The following is a 22,596-nucleotide window of genomic DNA, read 5'->3' as shown; positions in this document are numbered from 1 at the left end:
GGAAACATCCCTCCCCCCCCCTTTTTTTTTTGGGGGGGGGAAAGGAGGAATTTTCCTAGTTTGCCACTTAGGATTACAGGAAACAGAATTGGAAATACACAATAGGGTCTAGCATAAGAGCTCCATAGAAATATTAAGGTATGGGCACCCTGCAGAATCCAGAGAACACTTCCTTTCACCCCTTGTTTCTCTATTAATGACTATGTACTAGATTGTCAGTCATGATCAGGAAAGCAGTTCCACCCCTGACATGGCGTGTTGTTTGCATGAAGGCAATACTGTGTTCTTTATGTATCAGGGAACCTGTGTTTGTCATGTGTGATTATCATGTCAGCAAATTAAGATGTCAGAGAGCACAAGTCTCGGCTTCTAGCTCAGAGGGGGGCCGCCTAGAGTGGGGGACATCCTGTTAACCAGATGAAGCAATGGTCTGCGAGCTTCTTGCACCAGGGACACCCTGGACAATAGTCACTATACAGCCTGTAGGCAGGACCACCCAATGCTACATGGCTGTCAACCAAAAGTCCTTCTTACCCTGGCCTCCTGGCAAATCTCCTTCCTAGCTCTACCTTTGCTCCCACTGAGGTCAGGGTGGGAAGTCTGAAAACAAGAATGCTTTTAGAGGGGCTAGACCAGAAAGTGGGTAGAAATCCACTGTCCGATACTGGATGGACTTACTAGGAAGAGACCTCTATAAGTTACGTCATCCAAGGTTACAGACTTTTATAAATAATGATTAATGGGCAGGAGTCAAAGTTAAAGGCAAGGGAAAGCCTATCCATGTTCCAACCTTCCTCCAAGGAGGTCACTTTGGAAGACAAAATGGTGATTAAAGAAAGACAAAGGCAAACCCAAGCCACTTTCCTCTAGGACTTTCAGAGTGCTCAGGCCAGGCCAGCAGCCTTCCTGGAAGATGACTGTATACTGGTAGCCACAGCTTCCTCTCCTGCGCATTTCTGCCAGATGGTTACTCTGTTCTGGAATTCTGAAAGTTCTTGGCTCTCCTGGTAATTGCAACCTGAGCACCGAGCCCAGAGAACTTGGTTCAACATTTTTCTCCTTGCTCTGCCCCTGCAGCCAACAAGCAACCCTAGAGCCTGGACATAAAAGAGATAAGAGGCAAAAACAAACAAACAAAGCCCTCCCTGGCCCTGAGCTGAGTGTGCTTGGTAGAGCAGTAACTGTGCTGACTCCATGGGACCTGGGAACACCTTCTCCTGCCCAAGCACACAGCTCAGATGTGATGTAAATGTTCTCTGATGTAAAGGTCTTACATTTCCTCCTAGGGCTATTCTACTGTTTTTAATTGCAATCCAGAATCTCAACAAAACCCAAATGCCATATGTAAACACAATCAGGATGCAGATCCAATCCAGTTGAAATTGCTGTGAGAGAGAGAGAGAGAGAGAGAGAGAGAGAGAGAGAGAGAGAGAGAGAAGAAGAAGAAGAAGAAGAAGAAGAAGAAGAAGGAGGAGGAGGAGGAGGAGAAGGAGGAGGAGGAGGAGGAGAAGGAGAAGGAGGAGGAGGAAAGAAGGAGGAGGAGGAGGAGGAAGAAGAAGAAGAAGAAGAAGAAGAAGGGAAAGGAAAGACAAGAAAAGAGCAGACCCAGAAACACATTGAAAAGGCCTGGAGTAACAACAGTTCCTTAGGGTGTAGGTTTCCTAGAGGACTTGTTTCAGAGGGGCTTTTCCCAGTCCAGCCAATCCTTCCCCCTGACTGCAGGGGTCATAGTCTAAGTTCCCTGGCCAGACAAAAAGGCTTAGTGCAAGCAGCTGAAGCCCAGGACACCTTCTAGGAAGAACAAAAGGTTCCAGGAGTCTTTTGAGCTAGCACAGCCTCTAAGAATGCTAAACAAGGTTGTTAGGTGGCCTAGCAGCCTCCCTTGCCCTCCCTAGGCACCAGCGGGTACAGGTTTCTGTGGAACTCCAGAGCCCCAGTTTGGAGGACTAGAGCACACTCTGTGCCCACAGATGTCAAAGGACACCTTTCTAGTATACCTCTCCTTGCCACAGGTTTCTAGAACAATGGGGGAGGGGAGGTCAGCAAGTGGCAGTAGTTGGTTTGCCTCTGACCATTAGGAAAATACCAGACATTTGCATTTTCTATATATGCTATATGCTATTTTTGTTATTATCTAAAGAAATTTGCTACACAGATGTTAGAAATGTATCTAAATGTTCCCATAGAAACCATTTGTACCCAGGTTGATACTGTTGGAATTGGTTGATAGGAACATGGGTAACCAGCTGCGGGTTTTCAAAATGTGCCTGCTTCACGGAGAAAAGGCGGAATACAAGGAAAGGTACTTAATGATATTTCTGGGGATGGTCTCTGATCTCTTTTCCTTGTCAGTCTTCTGGAGTATCAACTATACTGGCTGCAAACAGAAACAAGGATAGTTCTTGGAGGCGATATCTAGGGTGCTAGAAGTCCTGATCTTTTACTCAGGATTTGGTCACAAATGGCAATTCTCACGTCTGAAAGAAAAAGGAATCCATCTGTGTAAGTAAAGATGGAGAGCATGAGCCTCCAGTCTGAGAAGATGTGGGGGAGACTGATGCTGTCTGGCCTTAGGAAGAGAGAAAGGGTGTCTCCTTTCCCCTAAAGGAGCAGAGTTCCGGAGACACCGGTGGAAATATACCACCTTAACCTGCCCATCGAGTCGCTTCCACTTCAGGCGCTTTAGGCTCTAGGAGTCTCACCGTTGGCATCTCCGAAAGCACCTCAGAATACTCAAGTCCCCACTCGGTCCGGCCCACCCACGGGCAAGTCCCCAGCGCAAGAACCAGCTCTCCTGGCTTAGATGCCCGCCGGCAGACAAACCTTCGCGGCTCAGAGCCTGAACTGCCGAGCAGAGGCGACCAGAGCACTTTGGCGGGGCTGGGGGCTGCCGGTCGGGGGCACGGCACGAGTGGCTGGAGCGAGGCGAGGGGTGGAAAAAGGAGGGGGCGGCGGGTGGACTAATGATGAAAAAGTCTCCTCCATCCTGGCTCCTTAATTAAATGCATGGAAAGAACCGAGGCGCGCACATCTGGTTTCAATCTACAACCCTTTGATGGCATCAAATGTTCTTTTCCCAGATCAGGGCTGGAAGTTCTGGGCTAACTATGGCCGTTTGGAGCACAGAAACCATTTATACACACTGGGACCCTTCCTTCTTTTCAATTCAATCTCATAGCTACAGAAGGGGAAATCTAGCAATCAAGGGAGCGAGGGGAAACGTATGTATGTGTGTGTTTAAAGAACATAAAACGCCACAAATAAGCACATACTATTTTACTTACTGGCCATATAGTAACTCATTCCTAATGAGACTATTAAAGCTGTTACCAGATTCCAACAGGTCATGAAAACACCGTCCAGCACCGCTCTGCCCTCTGTCAAGCCTGGTCATAGACTTCGACCCAGGCTTCCTCAGTCTCTGTGTTTGCCAGGGCCTCACCGAACTGGACACAGATTAGCACAGAGCCCACCCCACCCCCAGCTCCTCTTGCTTCCCCCAGCTTCTTCAGCCCCAGTGTTCCTGTCTGCTCTGATCTGGGGCAGCCTCGACTACGAGCAAGAAATTAGAACATTGGCAAAGGTAGGGGAATTATCAGGACGGACTTTCTTCTGGTTTAATAAATATGTAAATTTTCTACTGTCTGAAGCCTGGGGATTTCTGGTGGCAGCGAAAGTCTCGAATCCATTCGAAGCTGAAGACTTCTGGATCTGCCCAAGCCGTCTTTAGATCGTAGAGAGCCTCCCGTTATTATCGCTCTTGTTATTTTATTACATTATTTAACAGGCTGTCTCTACAGAGCCAAACGAGATTTAATAGGCTTGCTCTTTTTTGCCTTTCAGTCTCAGACTCTCCCTGCGCTCCCCGCCAAAACAAAACTGCAGGAAAAGTTACTGGGGGACGGTGCAGCCGCAGATTTGACTGTTATAGATGTGCATCTTTTTTCTTTTTCTTTTTCTTTTTTCTTTTCCTAACAAGTTTGCCCTCAGCTGTTATCAAACATGCAAATGAGATTTTTCCAACAGGATCTCAAACAAATCCGGAGGAGTTAATGCTGAAACAAAATAATCAGCCCCGTTTTAAAGTGACTGCGAGTTTCGGGCTCTTTTCTCTCTGTGATACTACTGCAAGGGAATGATAATTAGACCTTTATTTTAAAAATCCAAAGGGGCTCTCTCCTTAGCTTCCCTCCCTTTTCCCTCCCTCCTTCCTCCCTCCCTCCTCCTCTCTTGCTCCCTCCCTCTCCCTTTCTCTCTGGCTCTGATGTTGGCAAAGGGGTTTTCTTAATCAGACTGTTTTTTTCGGTCCGAGGAAAAGGAGGTAGGAGATTGTGATGGAGAAAGGGGGTCTGTAAAACGTCAGGCGCCGCACAAAGGCTTTGCCACGTAATTACAGGCTCCTATTAAGTGGAGATCTGCCCTCCCAGGGGTCTCCAATTTTCTTGTATTCCCTACAAAGCCTCCTCTCCATGCCAGTCTGTGCCTTTTGAAGTGCCAGAGAGCTTCTTGATCCAACTGAGAAGGGAAAAGGAGCTCCGCACGGAGAAGGGGGAGAGAGCGGAGGGAAGGGGGACCGCCACCCTTCTGCAGACTCTTGAAGCCCCGCTTCTTTATTTCTTATTTTTTTTCCTCCTTACGAAGAGTAAAGTGAGAATCCTGCTCTCTAATACATCTGCAAGACATCACTCTCCTGAAATTCTAGTCACTCCCGAGAATCCACAGGAGTGCAGAGAGGGGGAACGCGCTTTCTTGAAGACATTTTAAAGCTGGAACAAGCCTTCTTCTGTGTGCTTGAACTCTTGCCGGGGGAATAACTTTTTTTAACCTCTTTCTCTACTTTTTTTTTTTAAGTCACTTTGATTCTTCTCTCCACCCCTTCTTCTCTCGTCTGTTTGCCTAACTCCCCCGCCCCGCTGGCCTCCCCTTTCCTCTCTCCCCCTTATTATTTTTAGTGTCTGCGAGTGGACGCTTTTTAAGAGTTGAAAGGGATATTTTTTTCTTTCTGATCTAAGCATAGGTTGTTTGTTTTGTTTTTATTTTTTAACTTTTTGGTGTGGATTATCTCTCTGGACCGCGCTGGACTTGGCTTCAGCGAAGTAACCAAGGCTGCGGGGAAAGTTACTTGTCCCGAAAGTTCTACACTTCAGAAGGGGGTCCCGCCCTCTGTTTCTCTCTCTCTCTCTCTCTCTCTCTCTCTCTCTCTCTCTCTCTCTCTCTCTCCACTCCCCCCTCTTTCTTCCCCACTCGGCTCCTCTCCCCCCTCACGCCCACAGCGTTTGGTGTTGATTCGAGCGGGAAGAGGGGGGTGGGTGGGATTGGAGGGGAGACCATGACCTCCAGCTACGGGCACGTTCTGGAGCGGCAACCGGCGCTGGGCGGCCGCTTGGACAGCCCGGGCAACCTCGACACCCTGCAGGCGAAAAAGAACTTCTCCGTCAGTCACCTGCTAGACCTGGAGGAGGCCGGGGACATGGTGGCCGCACAGGCAGACGAAAGCGTGGGCGAGGCGGGCCGGAGCCTGCTGGAGTCACCGGGACTGACCAGTGGCAGCGACACCCCTCAGCAGGACAGTGAGTGAGGGCGCGTGCTCCGGGGAGTGTGCTCTGGGGACACCGGGTGGAGGCCCGGGGAGGGCGGCGGGAGCGTGTTCTAGGCTTCGGTTTCGGGGAGACAAGGCGTTAAGAAGTTAGGAGTCCTGGGAAAAGTGGCTGGTTGCTGATCGCAGAAAGACCGACGAGAAAATAAAGGGCTCCCTCAATGCTGTAAGCCAAGCGGGCGCTGGAGAGAGACCCGGAGGCCCAGGGACGCTGGGAGGCCAGGCGATCCCATTCAGGGACTCTGCGGCCACCACTGTCTCCAGCCGCCCGGGCTGCACCTCCAGTTCCGGAGGAGCGGCGGTCAGAAATCCCGCAGGCAGGCGGGGTGTCCACGCCAGGGTAGGAGCGGTCCCGCCAGAGCGCAGGCTACACAGCTACCTCGGTTAGAGAAAACAGGGAACAAAGATGCAGGGCAGGCTTGGGAGCGCGTCTTCCCTGGGGTTGAAGGGAAAGCACTGTGGTCAGAGGAGCCTGGAAGACAGGACTAAGGTCGCATACCCTCTGTGCATATGACCCAAGCCTGGAAAAGACTAAGGGCAGCGCGGGAACACACAGTTCTTGCCGCTCAGGCTTGCTCTCTGACCTCTGCTGTCATCTCTACCTTGTTTAAGATAGTGCTAAAAGCCCACCTATTAAGTCAAACCTTGATGAAGCTAGGATAATTTTCGTTAGAAGCAAAATCCGGAGACTGCCTGGCTTGGTCTAACACCATATTTGCATCGGGGAATCGCGGTTTGCAGGCCCAAGTTCCTGTGCAGCACGGCCTGTTGGCCCCTAGACCTCCAGAAAAGTCTATGAACAAGCTGCCTTCCCCAGCCTTAGTCACATCTCTGAGTTATTAACTTCACCTTTACAAAAAGACTGACTGCAAGTGTATATCGTGGTCTCTTAGTATATGACACACTTGTCACCTGGGCTCATTCTCTAGTCAGAATGTACAGAGAAGTTGCAAAAGTCTGGACCCGGCAGAACATTCTAAAATGACCTCTTTCCTTATCATTATGTGCTGATCGCTCCTTTAGAGCTCAGAAGCCCTCTGCCATTCTGCGATTCTCTCAAGACACTGTCCCTCTTAGATTACCAAGTAATTTTTAAAAGGCATTCAAAACAAACTGGCATCAGAGCCAGCTGGAAAGGGGGGAACCAAGCTCACAGAAGCCACAGGAGAGCCCTATTTGATCAGGGCATTGGCTCCTAGTTCTGCAGTCTGCTAGGATTGAAGTAGTTCAGATGGCAGTAACTTGGTGACAGTCAACCCTGGATTGGGCTCAGTAAGTACCACATGAGCTGGATAAAGAGATATGAACTAGCCATTTGAATTATAAAAACCAGTCTAAACCACACCCAGGAATCAGTGTCCCTAAAGCCTGGGTAAGGGCTAGATTCCGAGCTATAGTCGTTCTGTGTAGAGTTTGAGGGAGGCTGATCCTGGTATACATGCCAGCATCACACAGATACAGTATCCGAAGCTCTAATAAAATGGACTACAAAATACTGTATTTTCACTGGGGCAAAATATAAAACAATATCTAGGAAGCTAGTACCTGGAACTCTGTGATTCTATCAAGACAGTTTCTACACGGCTCATTGTTGATCTCAAAAGTTATCACTATTTGAAGAACTAATGTTGGAACTTTATACTACCACCACCACTACCATCATCATCACCACCACCACCACCACAACCCATAAACGATGCCAAGAGAAAACAAGTATTACAGAAACTGCTGTGTTTAAGACCAGGGTGGTCAGGAAAGAGAGGGTAATACTGCTCTTTGCTCCACAAAAGGCTGGTACATAGGAAAAGCAGGACCAAGACTGGCCTCAGCAAGCCAGAACCCCAGGGTGGCAGCGACTTTAGAAACTGGGCTAGAAAGGGACAGAACCCCTGGACTGTTTTTATTGGTTCATCTGGATTTTGTTTTGTTTGTTTGTTCTTTAAGGAAAGGCTAGAAGGGAGCTCCGGACTGTCATGGTCTTCCATTGAGTATAGAAAAAGCCAGGCAAAGGAAGCCACTGGGGAGCTGATTTGGAGAGGCTGTACAGAAGCTGGGTGAAACTAGAATCACCAAGGTCACATCACATATATAAATCCCCTGACCAATTTTAAGGTTTCCGGGGGAGGGGGGGTCGGAGGACCTATTGTCCCCTAGAAAAGGGGACAAGATCTCATGAATCTGCTTGCAGCGAACTCTGTACCAGCTCATATTTGTAATGACTTGAGAGGCCAATGGAGAGAGGACCCAGGGAGGTAATCAGGCTTGCCTAGGTAAAGGATACACCAGACTGGACAGTCACCAGTCAACTTAAAATGCTGGATGAGGTGAGGACTATCAGTGAGCAGCACTTAGAATGTAAAAAGAAGCCAGAGAGACATACACACACCTACACGGGGCTGACTGTCTTTGCCTTTCTGGGGGAGATGGGCTGCGGGGTTATACTTAGAAGCTATTGCTTTTGGAAACAGATTTTTCTTAACCTTCCCCTTCTCCATAGGGGGTGATAACAGGAGACTCTTATCTCCAATCAAGCAGCTCCGTAGATAGGTGCCCCTCCTTACTCTTGAGCACCAGGTAGAACGCAGAGGGAGTTGGAACCTGTGACAGGTTGTCACCCTCTGTTTCCCAGCCTGTAGCAGACGTCAGAGCTCAGATTATAGACAGGGAAGAGGGGAGTCTGCAAGAGAGGAGAGCTGCTGTGGGAGATTTGGCTGTAAGGGATTTAGGGGTCACAGTAGGGGTCACAGGGGATGGAGAAGTTCACAGCTAGTCAGGTGCTCAGAGTGAGAAAAGAAAATACCTTTCAAAGAGATGGGAAACAATGAACAGCTGTCTTAGTCTTCCAGCTATATGGAAAGTTGGCCTCTCATCTATCTAGAGGAAATTAGCATGAAGGTTCTACTCCCGCCCTCAACAATAGTCTTAATTTTGTGAAACTTTGCATTTTAACCTGGTCAATTATTATCAAAAGTTAAGAGCCCTTACTACCCTCTCCCACCTTAAGTCAGTAATCTTGCCCTGTCAGTCCTCCTTCTGGTCAGGGGCAGACCCCCACTCTATTTTCTTCTCTGTGGAAGGACTGCTTTTATTATTGATTCTCCCAGCCCGGTATATCTCTCTGAAATTTTTTGGTTCATTTAACACTGTTAAAAATCTACGGCTAGTGTAAAGGAGGACCGACTGCCCAGTGTGTGAACGCCGGTGATGGCAGAGAAGGACTGAGTATCAGGGAGAGGAAGAAGTCATAAAAACAGGCAGACCTATTCTTGGGGGGAACAGTTCATCTCGCTGTCAACTTCTTAATTTCAACTTCTGCAAACTCTTAAAAAAAAAAAAAAAAAAAACACGCCTGCCTTCCACGTTCCCAACCTCTAAATTAGTGAAACCAGATTGTCCTAATAAGACCTTTTGTTGAAAACACATGTAGTCATAAAAAGGTAGACGGAAAGTCAATTAGACACGCGCGCGCGCGCGCGCACACACACGCACACATTCACCAGCAGGCGCTAAGTGTGCACCCGGGCACAGCTGGGCCCCGGGCCTTGGTGGATGTAAATGGGGAACAACAGCGGCGCGGGAAATCGATTTGTCACAAAGGCAAAGGTGTAAACGCAGGCCAAGGATCGCCCTCCTGAGCCACCAGCCACACTCTCCCTGGCCCAGCTTCCCAATTTCTCTAAGCCAGAGGAACGCCCAGGAGAAAAGAACCTTCTCTAGGGTGCTCCCCAGTTGGAATCTGCATCAAAATAATATCAATTCCCTCCCCCCTCCCCCCCGCAGCGGCTCGTTTCACAATAGTTATGGCGCCACAAGTGTCTTTCGCGGCACCACCCTAGGGTTTGTGCCCCATGCTGGTACTCTGAATTTGAATTCAGGCCTCAAGGATCTTAATTCAAGATAGAGATCATAAAACAAGTCCTCTTAAGGGTGGCCTGGAAAGTTCTCTCTTCACAGGAGCAAGGGATTAAAATCCAGGAGCAAAGGAGTTCCCCAGTCCTGAAGTGTATCTCAAAGGCGGTTGGTGAACTGCTTATTTTGCTTATTTTACGTACCGGGACAGAGAGCATCATGGGTGCTTCCTCTTAAAAATTTCAGAGAAAAAGACAATTTAGTAACTTCGAAAGTTTGGGGACCAAGGATGTCTTGGGGTTTGAAATATCAGGGAATTGGACCCAGAAGAGCCAAGGACTTAGGCTGACCAGACTCCTTGAGGCTCTCCCTCCTTTTCCATGAAACCCTTCTGAGACCCTGTAGCTTTCTAGCCTTAGATTTTCCTCTGTGCGGATGAACTTTCTTAACTCAAGTCACAGCGCTGGGTAGCAAAAACAGGCCCGCAGCGGACCACACCAATGTCAGTAGTTCCTTTGTCTTCCCAGGGCCATCATTCTTGATTTAACAGCAGGGGTGAATAAATCATCCCCAAACCAACAAATGCCACCCCTCATGCCCCCTGCGAAAGCAGCGAGTGCTTTTCTATTACAGGGACGGACTCCCAAGGCTGAGTTTCTAAAGAGTTTCGACCAACTGCTCCAGGTCATCCGCCTGGGAGCCCTATGCTCTAAAAGGCGGCTATAGATTCTCAACTACGACCTATGACGGTCCCTAGACCAATTGGATGTTTTATTTTAAAGAATTTACAATCCTCTTCCTATGCGGTGTTTATCGGGATTCACTGACTTAGTGAGGGTCTCCGCCTAGACAAAGCAGGCCAAAACTCTGGGGCTGCGGGGTGCCCAGTTGTTTCAAACTTCTGCGCCTGCCTGCGGGTCTTGCACTGTGACCCCAGGGAACCTTCAGTTTAAGGCTCCATCCTCTTTGTATGCTGTGGAATGTTCATTTTATTAACTCTGTAGAAGAGCCACATGAGGAACCACTTTGAAAATGGAAAGGGGTATTTATAGGAAAGGAGATGGGTTTTGCATTGTGTTGGGAGTGGGCAGAAAGAGATTTTTAGGCGGACAGTATTCTTCCTCACCCCCCCCCCAATAAAAAGTAAAATATGGATCTCAGCAGACTCTATCCAGTCTTGGATAGAGCAACATTTATTTTTTAAAAAATGATTATTTTTGTTGTTGTTAAATGTCCCTATGGCCATTTGTGGGCCAACAATTAGAGAGTTACTTATAGGCAGAACATCACTAAATGATGAGCCATGCCTTGTCCTATTTCCTTGATCTACTCTGATGCGATGAGATGCCACCTTCCATGGGTTTCCTACTTTTTCTCTCCCTCTTTATCAAGAAAAATATCTGTGTGCCTTTCATAATGGTATTGATCCACAAGAATTTGCATTCTTGGGGAAAAACAAAACTTAGAGCCCTCAAGCAAATAGTCTCAAACAGTAGTGGAAATATCAGCAAAGTAGCATGGGCTCCTTTGTGCAAAGTGCAGCTTCTGGTTAAGCCAGGATAGGTGAAGGTACCAGAGAAAGGAAGCAGGACTGGCAGGGACGCTTCTGACTTAGCAAGTTTAGTTTTACAGAATGATGTCTCTACTGGAGAGTGAATATTAGCAGGGACTTAGCATCAATAGATCCGAGTTCTCAAGGAAGTGTTTGTGTAGACCTCTGTGACATACTGACTTTAAAAATAATAGGATTTTATGGGCTTGAAATCATTTAATAAAAAAAAAATCTGTAGCTGATTCCAGAGGGTTACAACCTTGGTTGCTTATAGGAGTGAAATCATCTCTACCTGTGATGACTTAACGGCTGCTTATGAAAAAAACAGAAATCGTGTCAACAAATAAAACAGTAACCTTTTAGAGGAGCCCAAAGACTTATAATTTCATCATTTCCGGAGTTCTCGAATGAGGGACAGAGGGCTGAGTTGTGGCCACATATATTCTTGGATCCTGAGTGCCTAAAACCCTTTTCCGTATTGCAGAGTAAGGAAGGCTCGGGTCCAGAGGATCCCAGTCTCTTTTTTATGATCATTGGTTACACCAGGCTCAGCATCCAATGAAGAATCCACTTGGAATGTGCATGAGAAATGAGAAGTAGTAGTGTTCTGGGGTGTGTGTGTGTGTGTGTGTGTGCGCGTGCTTTAGGTAAAGAGGAACTAATTGAACAAAGATTTTTAATTTTAAAACATAGCTATCAATGTCTTTGGTTTTCACTGCTTCTGTCTGTAATCAGGCAAAGATACAAACCAGCCTACTCCACCTCTACTGGCTTCCTCCTAGACCAAAAATCCCCGCTTTTTGCAAGGCTGGACCACCAGCCTAGCCTGACTGGTTCCTGCTTGCCTTTTCTTTCCAATAGGGGGTGCAGTTCTCCAGGGCTGAGGCTGGGAAGTAGTCTGCTTTTAAAATACATACATACATACATACATACATACATACATACATACACACTGCCCTTAGCTGGGAGACACAAGCTGTAGGACTCTTCTGCGTAAATGGCAAAACATAGAAAATCCCCACAGCATGAAGACATTGCCACAAGACTAGCCCTTCAGTTATAGCTGTTAGAACTGGTCCCTAGGTTCTATGGGGGAGGGGGGGGGATGCAGATGTGAGTGTGATTCTGTGTGTGTGTATGAGTGTGTGTGTGTGTGTGTGTGTGTGTAGATTTGGCTGGTATTAGCAAGATATTTCAAGCTGCAATAGAAACCCTTAGAATACCTGTGAGTCTTTAAATAGGACAGGAAGTCTGGCACCCTGGAACGAGGGTAACCCTCTTTCCTCAAAGGAAAGCAGTTAACTGCCCTAATACTTGTGAGATACTGAAGTTTGAACACTTGAAATCGATTCCAATCCCTGCGTCTGACCCATTATGGTCAAGCTTCAGGGACTTGAAGATAAATTCTTAACCCCCTCTGTAAATTTCACAGTTCTTTTAATTTTCTTCTTACTCAGTGGCGGCAGGAAGAAGGCAAGGCAACCCTGAAGACAGCACAATGGCTGAATGAGAATACTGTTGTCTTAGTGTAGATGACAGCGAATACAAACGTTTCCAGATAATCTGACCTGAGATGCTCAGTAGAAGCAGGAGCAGGAGGCTAGAACTGTGAGGGAGATTATTTTCCCACAATCCTGTGTCAGAGAGTGTGAACATTGATCCCATTCAGCTATTTTCTCCTTATTACTCACTGCAGTATATTTTAAAGGACCTCACAGCACCAGACGGAGGTGTAGTTATAAATAAGCATGAAAAACAGATGGGTGCTCTCTCAGCTAGGTTCATACGAGGAAGCCAAGTCTTTTCAAAGGAGACTCAGAAAGACAACTTCAAGGCCAAAGGGCCCAACTCAATCAAAACCTGTGCCAATCAGCTTGAATATGGGCAAAGTGTAGGACCTGGCCAGCAGTAGGTACAATCAGAGAACCACTTTTTCTCATGTTTACAGGCAATCATTTTATACTAATCCGGTGCCAATCTGCCAAAGGCTTGGTAGGATTGGCTTGGGCCTGGTGGGTGGTGAGAGAGTCAGGTTCCAGCAGCCTGCCCTTTTTACTTTTTGTTCTTTGTGTATCTGCCTCAACAAATTTAGTGCTAGAACTTAAAACAACCTTTAAATATTATATTCTGGAATCTTCTGAAAAAGAGGGGTGAGTGTTGAGCTCCAGTATATATACCATGCCAGATTTTACCTGTCTTCTTCCTCTCTGCTAATCCACTTCAGTATTCCACTTTTGACTTGGGGGTTCTCGAGACAGGGTCTCAACCATGTAGTCCTGAGTATCTGGGAACTCATGACACAGATCAGAATAGCTTTGGACTTACAATGGTGCTCCTGTCTCCAGACTCGGATATGTTAAAATCACAGCAGTGTACTACAGCACCTGCCCTCTCTCCCAGTGAGAAACCCGTTGGTTGTTGTGTCTTGTGAGTTGTTTCTTGTGTCAGTTCCTTCTCAGGATAACCGATGAGCTCACGGAACTCAAGGTCCTAATGGAAAATAGACCATGGATTCTAAATCTTTGCTCATTGTCATTCCTGTGCACCACCACTAATCGAGAGCAGGAAGTGGCAGTAAATAATGATCGGCATCCCAACTCTCTGATCCACTTTCTATTGGCGTTTCTTCCACAGAGACTGCCATAGCTCGTCGCAGCTGCAACACAGAGACGGTTGTCAACTGGTGCTTAGGAAGCACTTTCAGTCAAAAGCTTTCACCATCTAGTGACAGTACTAAGCACTCTAGTCTCTCTTCCCAATTTCTGCTTTTTGCCCAGGTCTATACTGTCCATAGTCATTTATAGATTACTATTCCCCCACTCATAGCCAGACAACTCTATTGAAGTCACAGATCTATATATGCAGCCACCTACTTGATATTTCTGTTCCAGTGTCACAGAGGTGCTTTGGCCACAGAGATAACAATGTGTGGAGCTCCCATCCTTTGATCCTCAGATTTCTCTGTTTTCCTAGGGGGCAACATGTGGCAGAAGTGAAACATCCACCCACAACTCTCCTTCTCTTATGCCCTTGCAGGCTTCATCTTTAATTCCCTTTGAGTTTACCTTTAAAAATCTACCTAAACCCCTCCTCTTTAAAATCCCTAGTCCATCAATCTGCACCTCCTCCTTTCCTGATAGTTCTCCACACGTGTCTACTTGTCCTTTCTTACCTGTAGGTAAGGAAATGTGCAGAGCTTAGAATCCTTAAAGCACATCTATCTATGGTTTCTACCAGATACAGTGTTTAAAAATCCTACCTCTGCCCACATTAGAGCACACAATTGCTTTTCAAACTTTCCAACATCAAGGAACCAAGGATGACCGAGTTATCTTGACATTTTCTTCCTCTTCCTCCTCCTCTCCTTCTCCTCCTCCTTCTTCTTCTCTTCTTTCTCTTCTTCTTCTTCTTCTTCTTCTTCTTCTTCTTCTTCTTCTTCTTCTTCTTCTTCTTCTTCTTCTTCTTCTTCTTCTTCTTCTTCTTCTTCTCCTTCNTCCTCCTCCTCCTCCTCCTCCTCCTTCTCCTCCTTCTTGTCCTCCTTTTCCTTCTCCTTCTCCTCCTCCTTCCCCTCCTCCTCTCCCTCCTCCTCATTCTCTAAAGTCTTCATTTTCATCCTGCTCTAGCAATTTGCCGTGTTCATAAGCCTAAATCTTGAGAGAAGCTGACTTGCTGCTGTGCCCTCCTGTGCTAGCTGGGAAGGCGTATTCCTGTGTGGAAGTCTCATTTCTGTGTCTCAGCTTCTTATGGGAATGAGCTCGCTCGGTACATGCTACCTTCCAAGGTTCTAGTGCCATGACACTTCTTTGTGATACTTCTGTTTAATTGCAGGCTCTGCAAATCTCTTTCTGTATCTTCCTGTACATGCCTCCAGTGCTTGGTCTGGAGACACTCAATGCTTCCACATGCATTGTTTACTTGTTTTCTAAATATTTTAGGATTGAGAACGTACCTTGAAATTTTTCTTAGGACTAGAGACTAGTGTAGAGCATATTTCCTCAGACACTATACAGACACCTCTGCATGGAGGCATTCTTTGACCCTGTCTTTCTAGCTACAAATATTTTTGTTTTGTTTTGTACTTTTATAAAATAAAAATGAAGTAGTGCACACACACATTTTAGAAAATTGTATTTATTTACACCAACATTAAAAATGAAAAAGTAAAGTTACCATTATTTCACTATCCTGAGGTAAATACAGTTAATATTTTGACATTGAAGTGTTTTCTTTTCATTTTTGTTTATATGATTTTTGATTATGTGGTATTAACATCTTTGATGACTGATTGTTCTTTAATCAGTAAAGGAGTCTGTAAGCCCATTTCCAAATATCCTGTTTCTTTTTAAACAAGAAAACACTTAAACATTTATCCCACTCCTTCTCATCAGTGAAGCTGAACAAATAAACATGCAAACAGCAAACAAAGGTCTCTGGAGGGTTATGCAAGCCTTGGTCACCGCACCCCTGGCCCTTCTCAGCATTCTCAGCTTCCAGGGGAAGCCTCTCCAGCCCCAAGACTTTCAGAATATATGGTTTCTTTTTCTTCTCTGCCTGTTCTAGTTGGGAAGCTTCCCTAGACATGAGCTCACGTTTTCTGAAACTAGAAAAACCAGCCTTGTATATAAGTGATGCTCCAAACCATACTTAGAGGAGAATTTTCCACAGGATTAACTTTTGATATGATGGGGAGAGAGAATATTCACCAAGTGGGCACAGAGGGAGACTGACAGGGTTTCTTCTCCTGTAGGTTCTTGGGTCTTACATTTCCTTTTATTAAATGCTGGAAAATTCATACATTTCTTTCTACCGTGTAGAATGACCATTACAGTGGCAGATTTGGTACCCATTAAAGCATTTCAACAAAGGAAGAAGCATTTAAAAAAAATCAAACATAATGAAATTTATCCAGACATGAGCTTTTGATTAAAGTGATAAATATAAGTAAAATATAAAATTGTTATTATAAAATTTATTTACAAGTCATTCCAAGGAAGAATGTCATTAAAATATTTGCCCTACGAATACAAACATTTTACTGAAGGGAAGGATTAATAAAGGGTCTAACACCATGCCGAATAAAGTTTTTAACTTATAAATTAGATATATTTTATATATCTCAATAACTACTCTTTATCTTTCTCATTAGAGGGAATAGAGTAAGCATCATTTTTGAGAATTAAAAAAACCCACACTTACCCAATAAAAGTTTCTGCAGTTCCCCACACCTCCTTCTTCTAAAGGAGGGGAGAAAGAACACCCAGAGAGCCGCCTGCCTGTAACCAGATGTGCTTTCCAGCTGCTCTAATCCTTAAGACCGGGGGAAGACCACAGGATGAATCCCCAACACATTTAAGAAATAAAACGTAATTTAGTTCATTAATCATGGAACCGAATTCTGCAGTTTAGCTAGACATATTTCAAAGACTGAATCCTTTCTGACAAGAGAAACAGAAAATAATATCTCTGCACACTCGCCTGTTACAAACTGTTCTCAGCCTCCTTCCCGGGGAGGGACAGTTTTCCTAAGTGTGGTGATTTTTAGGGCTTTTATTTAAATGTTTGTCCTTGTCTTTCCTGCTTCCTTTACCTCCAGGACTCTGCTTCCTTGAGGCACACATATTTGTTTTCTGCAGTGTTTGAGGTTTGTTTGTTTACTTTTTTGAAAGAACAGCACTTCTTTGAGGGAGGAAGTGTAGCTTATGTTGCTTATGTTGGGTTATGTTGAGTTAGGCCTGGAAGTGACATTAATTAGTTAAGTGACCTAATTTACTCACTCATGGTGGTAGCTTATTTCAGGCAAGTCCTTTATCATTTGCATGACTTACTTTGTCATAAAGTATCGATACAAGAAAAATAGTGATATAAAATATATAACTATTTTACAAACATCAAAAGCACACACTTGCTGTTCCATCCTACAAAGCTAATTCTGAGGAGACGGAGCCCTGTAACTCTTTTCTGTTTAAGGAGAGGGGTTTTTCTTGTGGGTAGAATCCTAGTGTGTTGCTTACTCTGAAGTGACTTACTCTCCTGATCCCATTTTAACTTCTTTCATTGTACCCTACTGTGACCCCTTGTTGTCAATCAAATTATTTTGAGTGCATTACTCTCTTGGAGGACAATGTAGATTAGGGATGAGGAGCCAAGGGGCTGCTTTACAATATGTCCCCAAGCTGTGCAAACATTTGAAAAGTGATCACATTCTTCGCTATACAGCAGTTGCTCTGCCTCGCTCCTTCCTGGGAATTCAGTAAGCCAAGGAGAAACCAGGCTTATAAAAGTAAATGCAAAACAAGCTGCATGGTGGTGGCTCACGCCTTGGATCCCAGCACTAAGGAGGCAGAGGCAAGTGGATCTCTGTGAGTTTCAGGACAGCCAGAGCTACATAATGAGACCCTGCCTTGAAAAAACAAACAGATCAAAATAAAGCAAAACAAAGGGCTAAATGTATGTGCATTAATGGAGCGTGAGATAGAATCTTTTAAAATTAAGTTATCAAGAAGAGATCAAAAATTAAAAATACAGTTTATTAGACTCAAGCTCTCAAACTGTAAGGAATCACTGGGATTGGGAATATAGGTGAGCATGACAGTATGTGCTTATTACTATGCATGAGAACAATCCCTATAATGTATACACACAAAATGAAAAGTGTCTCATCTGAGTTTTAGGGATATTAGGAATTTCTGTGCATTTACTGTGGATCCAGGGAATTCTCTGTTCAATTATGATCCTACCAATGTACTTATGACTTGATTTTGTACAAATCTCTGTGTCTCCATGTCTGTGTCTATAAAAGTGCCACATTAGCATGGCAGACCGGGGTTCACTGCTTAGCCTAAGCAGTGAATAACCCTTTCACAGAGGTCACTTACGACCGTAGGGAAACAGATATTTACATTACAGTTCATAGCAGTAGCAAAATTACAGTTATGAAATAGTAACAAGAAGAACTTTATGGTTGGGGGTCACCATAATGGGAGGAACTGTTTTTAAGGGTCACAGTGTTAGGCAGGTCGAGAACCACTGGCTTAGAGTAATGAGCTAATAAATGCCAAGTTCTCAGTACTCCAGTATGCTTCCTGTTGTAGGCACAAATAGACGCTTGCCCTTTTCTTAGTCTGCACTCAGCCCAAACATCTCTGACGTGTATCGTTTCTCCCCAGCTTGGTTATATATTCACTGTGGTTTCCCAGTCGATCCTGGAGGCCATTTAGTACTACTGAAATTAGAATATTCCCATACTCTGGAAGTCAAACACTTCCAGCATGTCACTTACAGAGTGACTAAGTAGGCATCCGTTTTTAATCTGCAGTTAGAAACTGATGCCTCATGACTTTTTGTGACGCTCATACGGCTCCACCACAAATGCCACCATGAATGCTAGGCGTGTGTCTGCCTTAGAACTTTCTGGATAAGGCCCCCCACCCCCCCTCGTTTATGATAACTAGTCATGCTGACCCTGTAATGTTTCAGGGGGCACTAGCAATCTTTACACCCACTGCTTCAGCCACCATTATGAGCTTCTGAAGGTTGTGTAGATCATATGATACACAATTAGGGCACAAAATACCAAGACTGTTAAACTAAGACCTGATTTAATAAGTTCCCAGGGACCTACCATGAAGCATTCTCCCTGGTTTGTCATGTTTCCAATGTAGCACTGACTGACAACTCCGCTGAGATCTCTGTGGGGCTTATTAAGTTTTTGTACAGACATAATACCATGTTAACTATGACTACACATACATTTGCCCTTCTGTTCTTCAATTTCCTAATGAGTTGCATAGTATAAACATTCTGTCCTCCATCTGATGTGTTCTGTTTTCTTGCACCCCTCTTTGAAATCTAATAAGCCTAGAATATGTAAAGACTGTATTTCTATATCACAAAGTATCTAAGACATCTTCATTATTTTTTGTTTTGTGTTTTCTTTTTGCCAAGCCATTAACAATCAAATCTCCTTGGCATTTCCAAGCAGTGGGTCTGTATTGCTCACAGCTGTGACACATGTGGAACAAACCAGTCTCTATGGGTGAGGAATTTGGACAACAGTTTATTGCAATGCTGATGCGTCTTCCCCAGTGTGGTCCAGGCAAACAGCTTGCTATTGCCTCTTTGCCAGAGTGAGGCAGATAATGCCCCAAACAGTCTCAGTGAATATGAGGCAAAGATTAGATGGACTTTTTTTTTCTGAGAATAAGTAGCAGTCTTATTTGCTGAGAAACATTTGTGTGTGTGTTTACAAATGGTCTTCATTTCATGACCCATGCAGTCTGCACTAGGGTTCATGGCTAATCCCAAGTCACCATTATATTTAAAAAGCCATGGAGTCCTTTCTTACCTAGAAAGACTTTCTTTGTTTTCATAATCTAGGTGCTACTTATGCTATTGTAATGCTGGTAATTTCTGTCGATTTGTAGAGAAAGAAACAGAAATACCAGATCGTGTGATTATTTCTCTAACACAGTCATACTCCTTCCTGTACAAACTAGATTCACTAGCATCAGAATGACCCAAGGAACACATTTAGGACTCCATCATATCCCGTGAATGAGACTCTCCAGCACGCGCATGCTTTAAATAACACAGATGAATATTTTTGAGGTGCCAAGCTTGAAAGCACTACCTCCGATCATTCTGGTAGACAGCAATTGGTATCAAGTAACAGGACAACGTGTTTCTTTGTAACAATGGGTGAAGATTTGGTTCCAGTGTCACTTAAACTGTAAGTGCCAATCTTCTGTCTTTAGCCAGGTACAGGTACGTGCAGTTTGAAAGGCAAGGAGAGGAGACTGATGTTTTATACTTCGGAGTACCTGCCATGGTGCTTTTCCTATTACAGGTTACTTTAAAGCAGCTGTTGTACAAATGAATATCTCAACAAACCCACGAGAAATAAAGAAAAGTCTGTGTACAGCATGTAAAGGTACACAGCACTACTCTAAAAAGACAAGGAATACACTACGGAGAAATACATAACCTCTGGGTAGATACTCAGGTGACTGTTGCCTCAGCTCTTCCTGTTGAAGAAGCCTACACTGGAAATGTATACTCTGTCACACAGACATTTGCTGTTTAGTTTTCAGTCAAAGTAATCCTCAGAGGAAAGTGTGCTGCCTGCCTTTGGAAGATGCCGTCCACCCTCTTCTTCCTTCTAAAATTAAGTATTTCTTTACTTTCAGTCAATAAAGCACGGATTTCTCGATGTTTTGACATTTAATCTGGTTTGGTAAACAAAGTTTTAAACGATCCCCCTTCACGTGCATATTTATGAGAAGGCTGTATATAAGATTTCACTATAACTTCCCCAACTTATTCCATTAGTGACATACTTGGACCTGGCATAAACTAGGGCTAGATCTTCAATGTTCCCTTCTAAGTGTGCTCCAAAGTTCTTGCCCCACATGGCTGTTCTATTAATACCAAGGCATGCTTTCTAATGGAGTGTATGTCACAGTAGATTGGTCTCCAAATGGTCTATTTGTTGGCTTATCTTAATGATAGAATCTTGGACTAATGAGAAAGAATGACTTAGAAAAACAGAGTGAGTTTGACTTTAGTGTGCTCGAAAGAAGAGAACATGAAACGTGGACGCTTGCACTAAACCAGGGGCAGCGGTCTTCCTGGATCTGGCTCTGTAGCAGAGTTTATTACAGAGTTATGGGCCTCTAATCCCATCTGAGATCCTTTGGTGACACAAACTTTGCTCTGGTGGTCCATGACATCACTGGAACCCCCTTGCTGGAATTACAGCTTCATAATTCACAGCTTGCTCTTGTTTATTTTCCATTTAATTATTTGTGAGCACACTGACTGCCTACCCAGGGGAGCTATGTGGTTATGCTCCTGCAAATCTCCTTGTTACATAATCAAGTACATCAGAAGTCATTCACCAAGTGTCATGGCATCCCAGGTCTCAGGCCTAGCTCATTCTGGTCTTGTTTATGACTGGCCTGAAGGTATCTTGGCCTGTTCACCTTTCCAATGAGTCTTCCTATTTGGGGTATGTAGTTATTAAAGACAGCTTCGGGCTTAAAGGCAGTTTTATGAGTAGCAAGTATGTTTCCATAGATAAATAATGGGATACTAACCTCTACAATACAAACTGAGAAACAAGATTCTATTCCTGTTAATCCAAGGAGGTCTCATTGCTTCCATGAGACAGCAAAGTGGGCTTCTAGGTGAGCAAGGAGACTCTGGACTTTTCTCCATATTTCTTTGTGTTTGTCCCTAAGGTCAGACACGATTCTACTGAACTTTGGATTTCTCATTGGGATAAGAGTACTAAAGGGAAGAAACTGATATTTCTTGAACAGCCATCATGAAGCAGGCTGTGTGTTGGGTGATTTATACTAATTAAGTTGCTTAACTAGTCCATAGCAATGCCGAATGGTAAGTATCGTTGTCCCAAATTTATAGATCCAGCTCACCACTACTTCTACTTTTGTAACTACTAGAGGATAAGGGAGAGACTAACGGAGGATGATGGAATATAATATACTTGAGGGGTCAAGACTAGTTCTGATTTCTGAAAATAACTGGCTTCAAGGCATTGAGCCGAGAGGAAGCCGAGGTGAACTAGAGACACTTGACTTTGATGAAGGATCTTGCCAACAGTATGACTTTGACTATTTTGGGCTCTAGGTCTATGAGACCAGGGTGACAGAACCATCTTATTGACAAGTCTGTTGGAGGCTAAACAAGATGCCCACAGACCTATCTATCACAGATGGATGTAACCAACCTCCTGGTTTGCGTCAGGTCTAATGTTAAGTTGTAGATCACTGTGAAGGAAAAATTATATTGAACGTTTCTGGTTATGTCTTTAGAGGTAACAATGGGGTTTTGAAAACTGTTGGACTGGAATTTTCTTTTTTTTTTCTTTTTGAGAGATTCTTACAGTGACTTCTAACTTAACTGTTTAGATGTGGAGATTCATTTGTCCAAATGTGATGTTCTAAGTAGTGATTTGTTTCCCAGGGAACCTAAAATGATTAGTGAATGCATGGTTTAGTTGAACTGTGGTCTTGGTTGGGGACACCCAGAGTGCCACATCCTGGAAGGAAGTGATTTTGTGACTCTACGGTGAAAAAGAAATGGGTGAATATTTCCTCTTCTTTGGTGTAGGGCCCATGCTAGGCCAAACTTAGAATTTAGTGAGTTTAATCTCTGGATTGTTTTATTCAACAGTCTGTCTTCTGTATCTCCTGTGCACGCTCATAGTATCCTTTATAAAACTGCCACAACACATGGTCTCTTGAGGCATGCAATGGATTTTATGGCCTCAGTCTTTCTACTGATTCTTTTAGAGTTCTCTGTGAGGAAAATAAACACACAGAAGAGTAATTGATAAATAACATGTCAAACGGCCATCATTTAGACAAACATTCAATAAGCCATGAGCATCCTGGGTTTATAAGATTTGCTTCTACAACAAGGTAGGGGGTCTGGGATCAACTCAGTAATAAGTACAGACTGCCATTCCAGTATGTCTTTCTCTCATTCATGATTTTACACTGTTGGCAAGTATGCACTGAGTACCAGACATTCTGTTCCTTATCCTAGATGTTAGAGCTACAACAGAAAACAGCCAACT

At 44.4% G+C, this 22,596-nt stretch overlaps 1 protein-coding gene across 2 annotated transcripts in view; it reads left to right on the top strand.

The window, feature by feature from the left end:
• The first annotated feature begins 4,292 nt into the window (after positions 1-4,292).
• Positions 4,293-22,596, top strand: part of Prrx1 (paired related homeobox 1) — a 69,927-nt gene continuing 51,623 nt past the window's right edge. Inside the window, exon 1 of one of the 2 annotated variants that reach the window (XM_021169301.2) lies at positions 4,293-5,570. In XM_021169301.2, coding sequence (XP_021024960.1) covers positions 5,330-5,570 — 241 coding nt within the window. In that variant the 5' untranslated portion in view covers positions 4,293-5,329. The remainder of the gene's footprint in view (positions 5,571-22,596) is intronic. The other variant, XM_021169292.2, reaches the window with a different exon arrangement.

The sequence above is a fragment of the Mus caroli genome, chromosome 1 (genome assembly GCF_900094665.2).
Source record: "Mus caroli chromosome 1, CAROLI_EIJ_v1.1, whole genome shotgun sequence".
NCBI lineage: Eukaryota > Metazoa > Chordata > Mammalia > Rodentia > Muridae > Mus > Mus caroli.
Note: the sequence above shows the minus strand (reverse complement) of the source record. Positions and strands in the feature narration are given on the sequence as shown.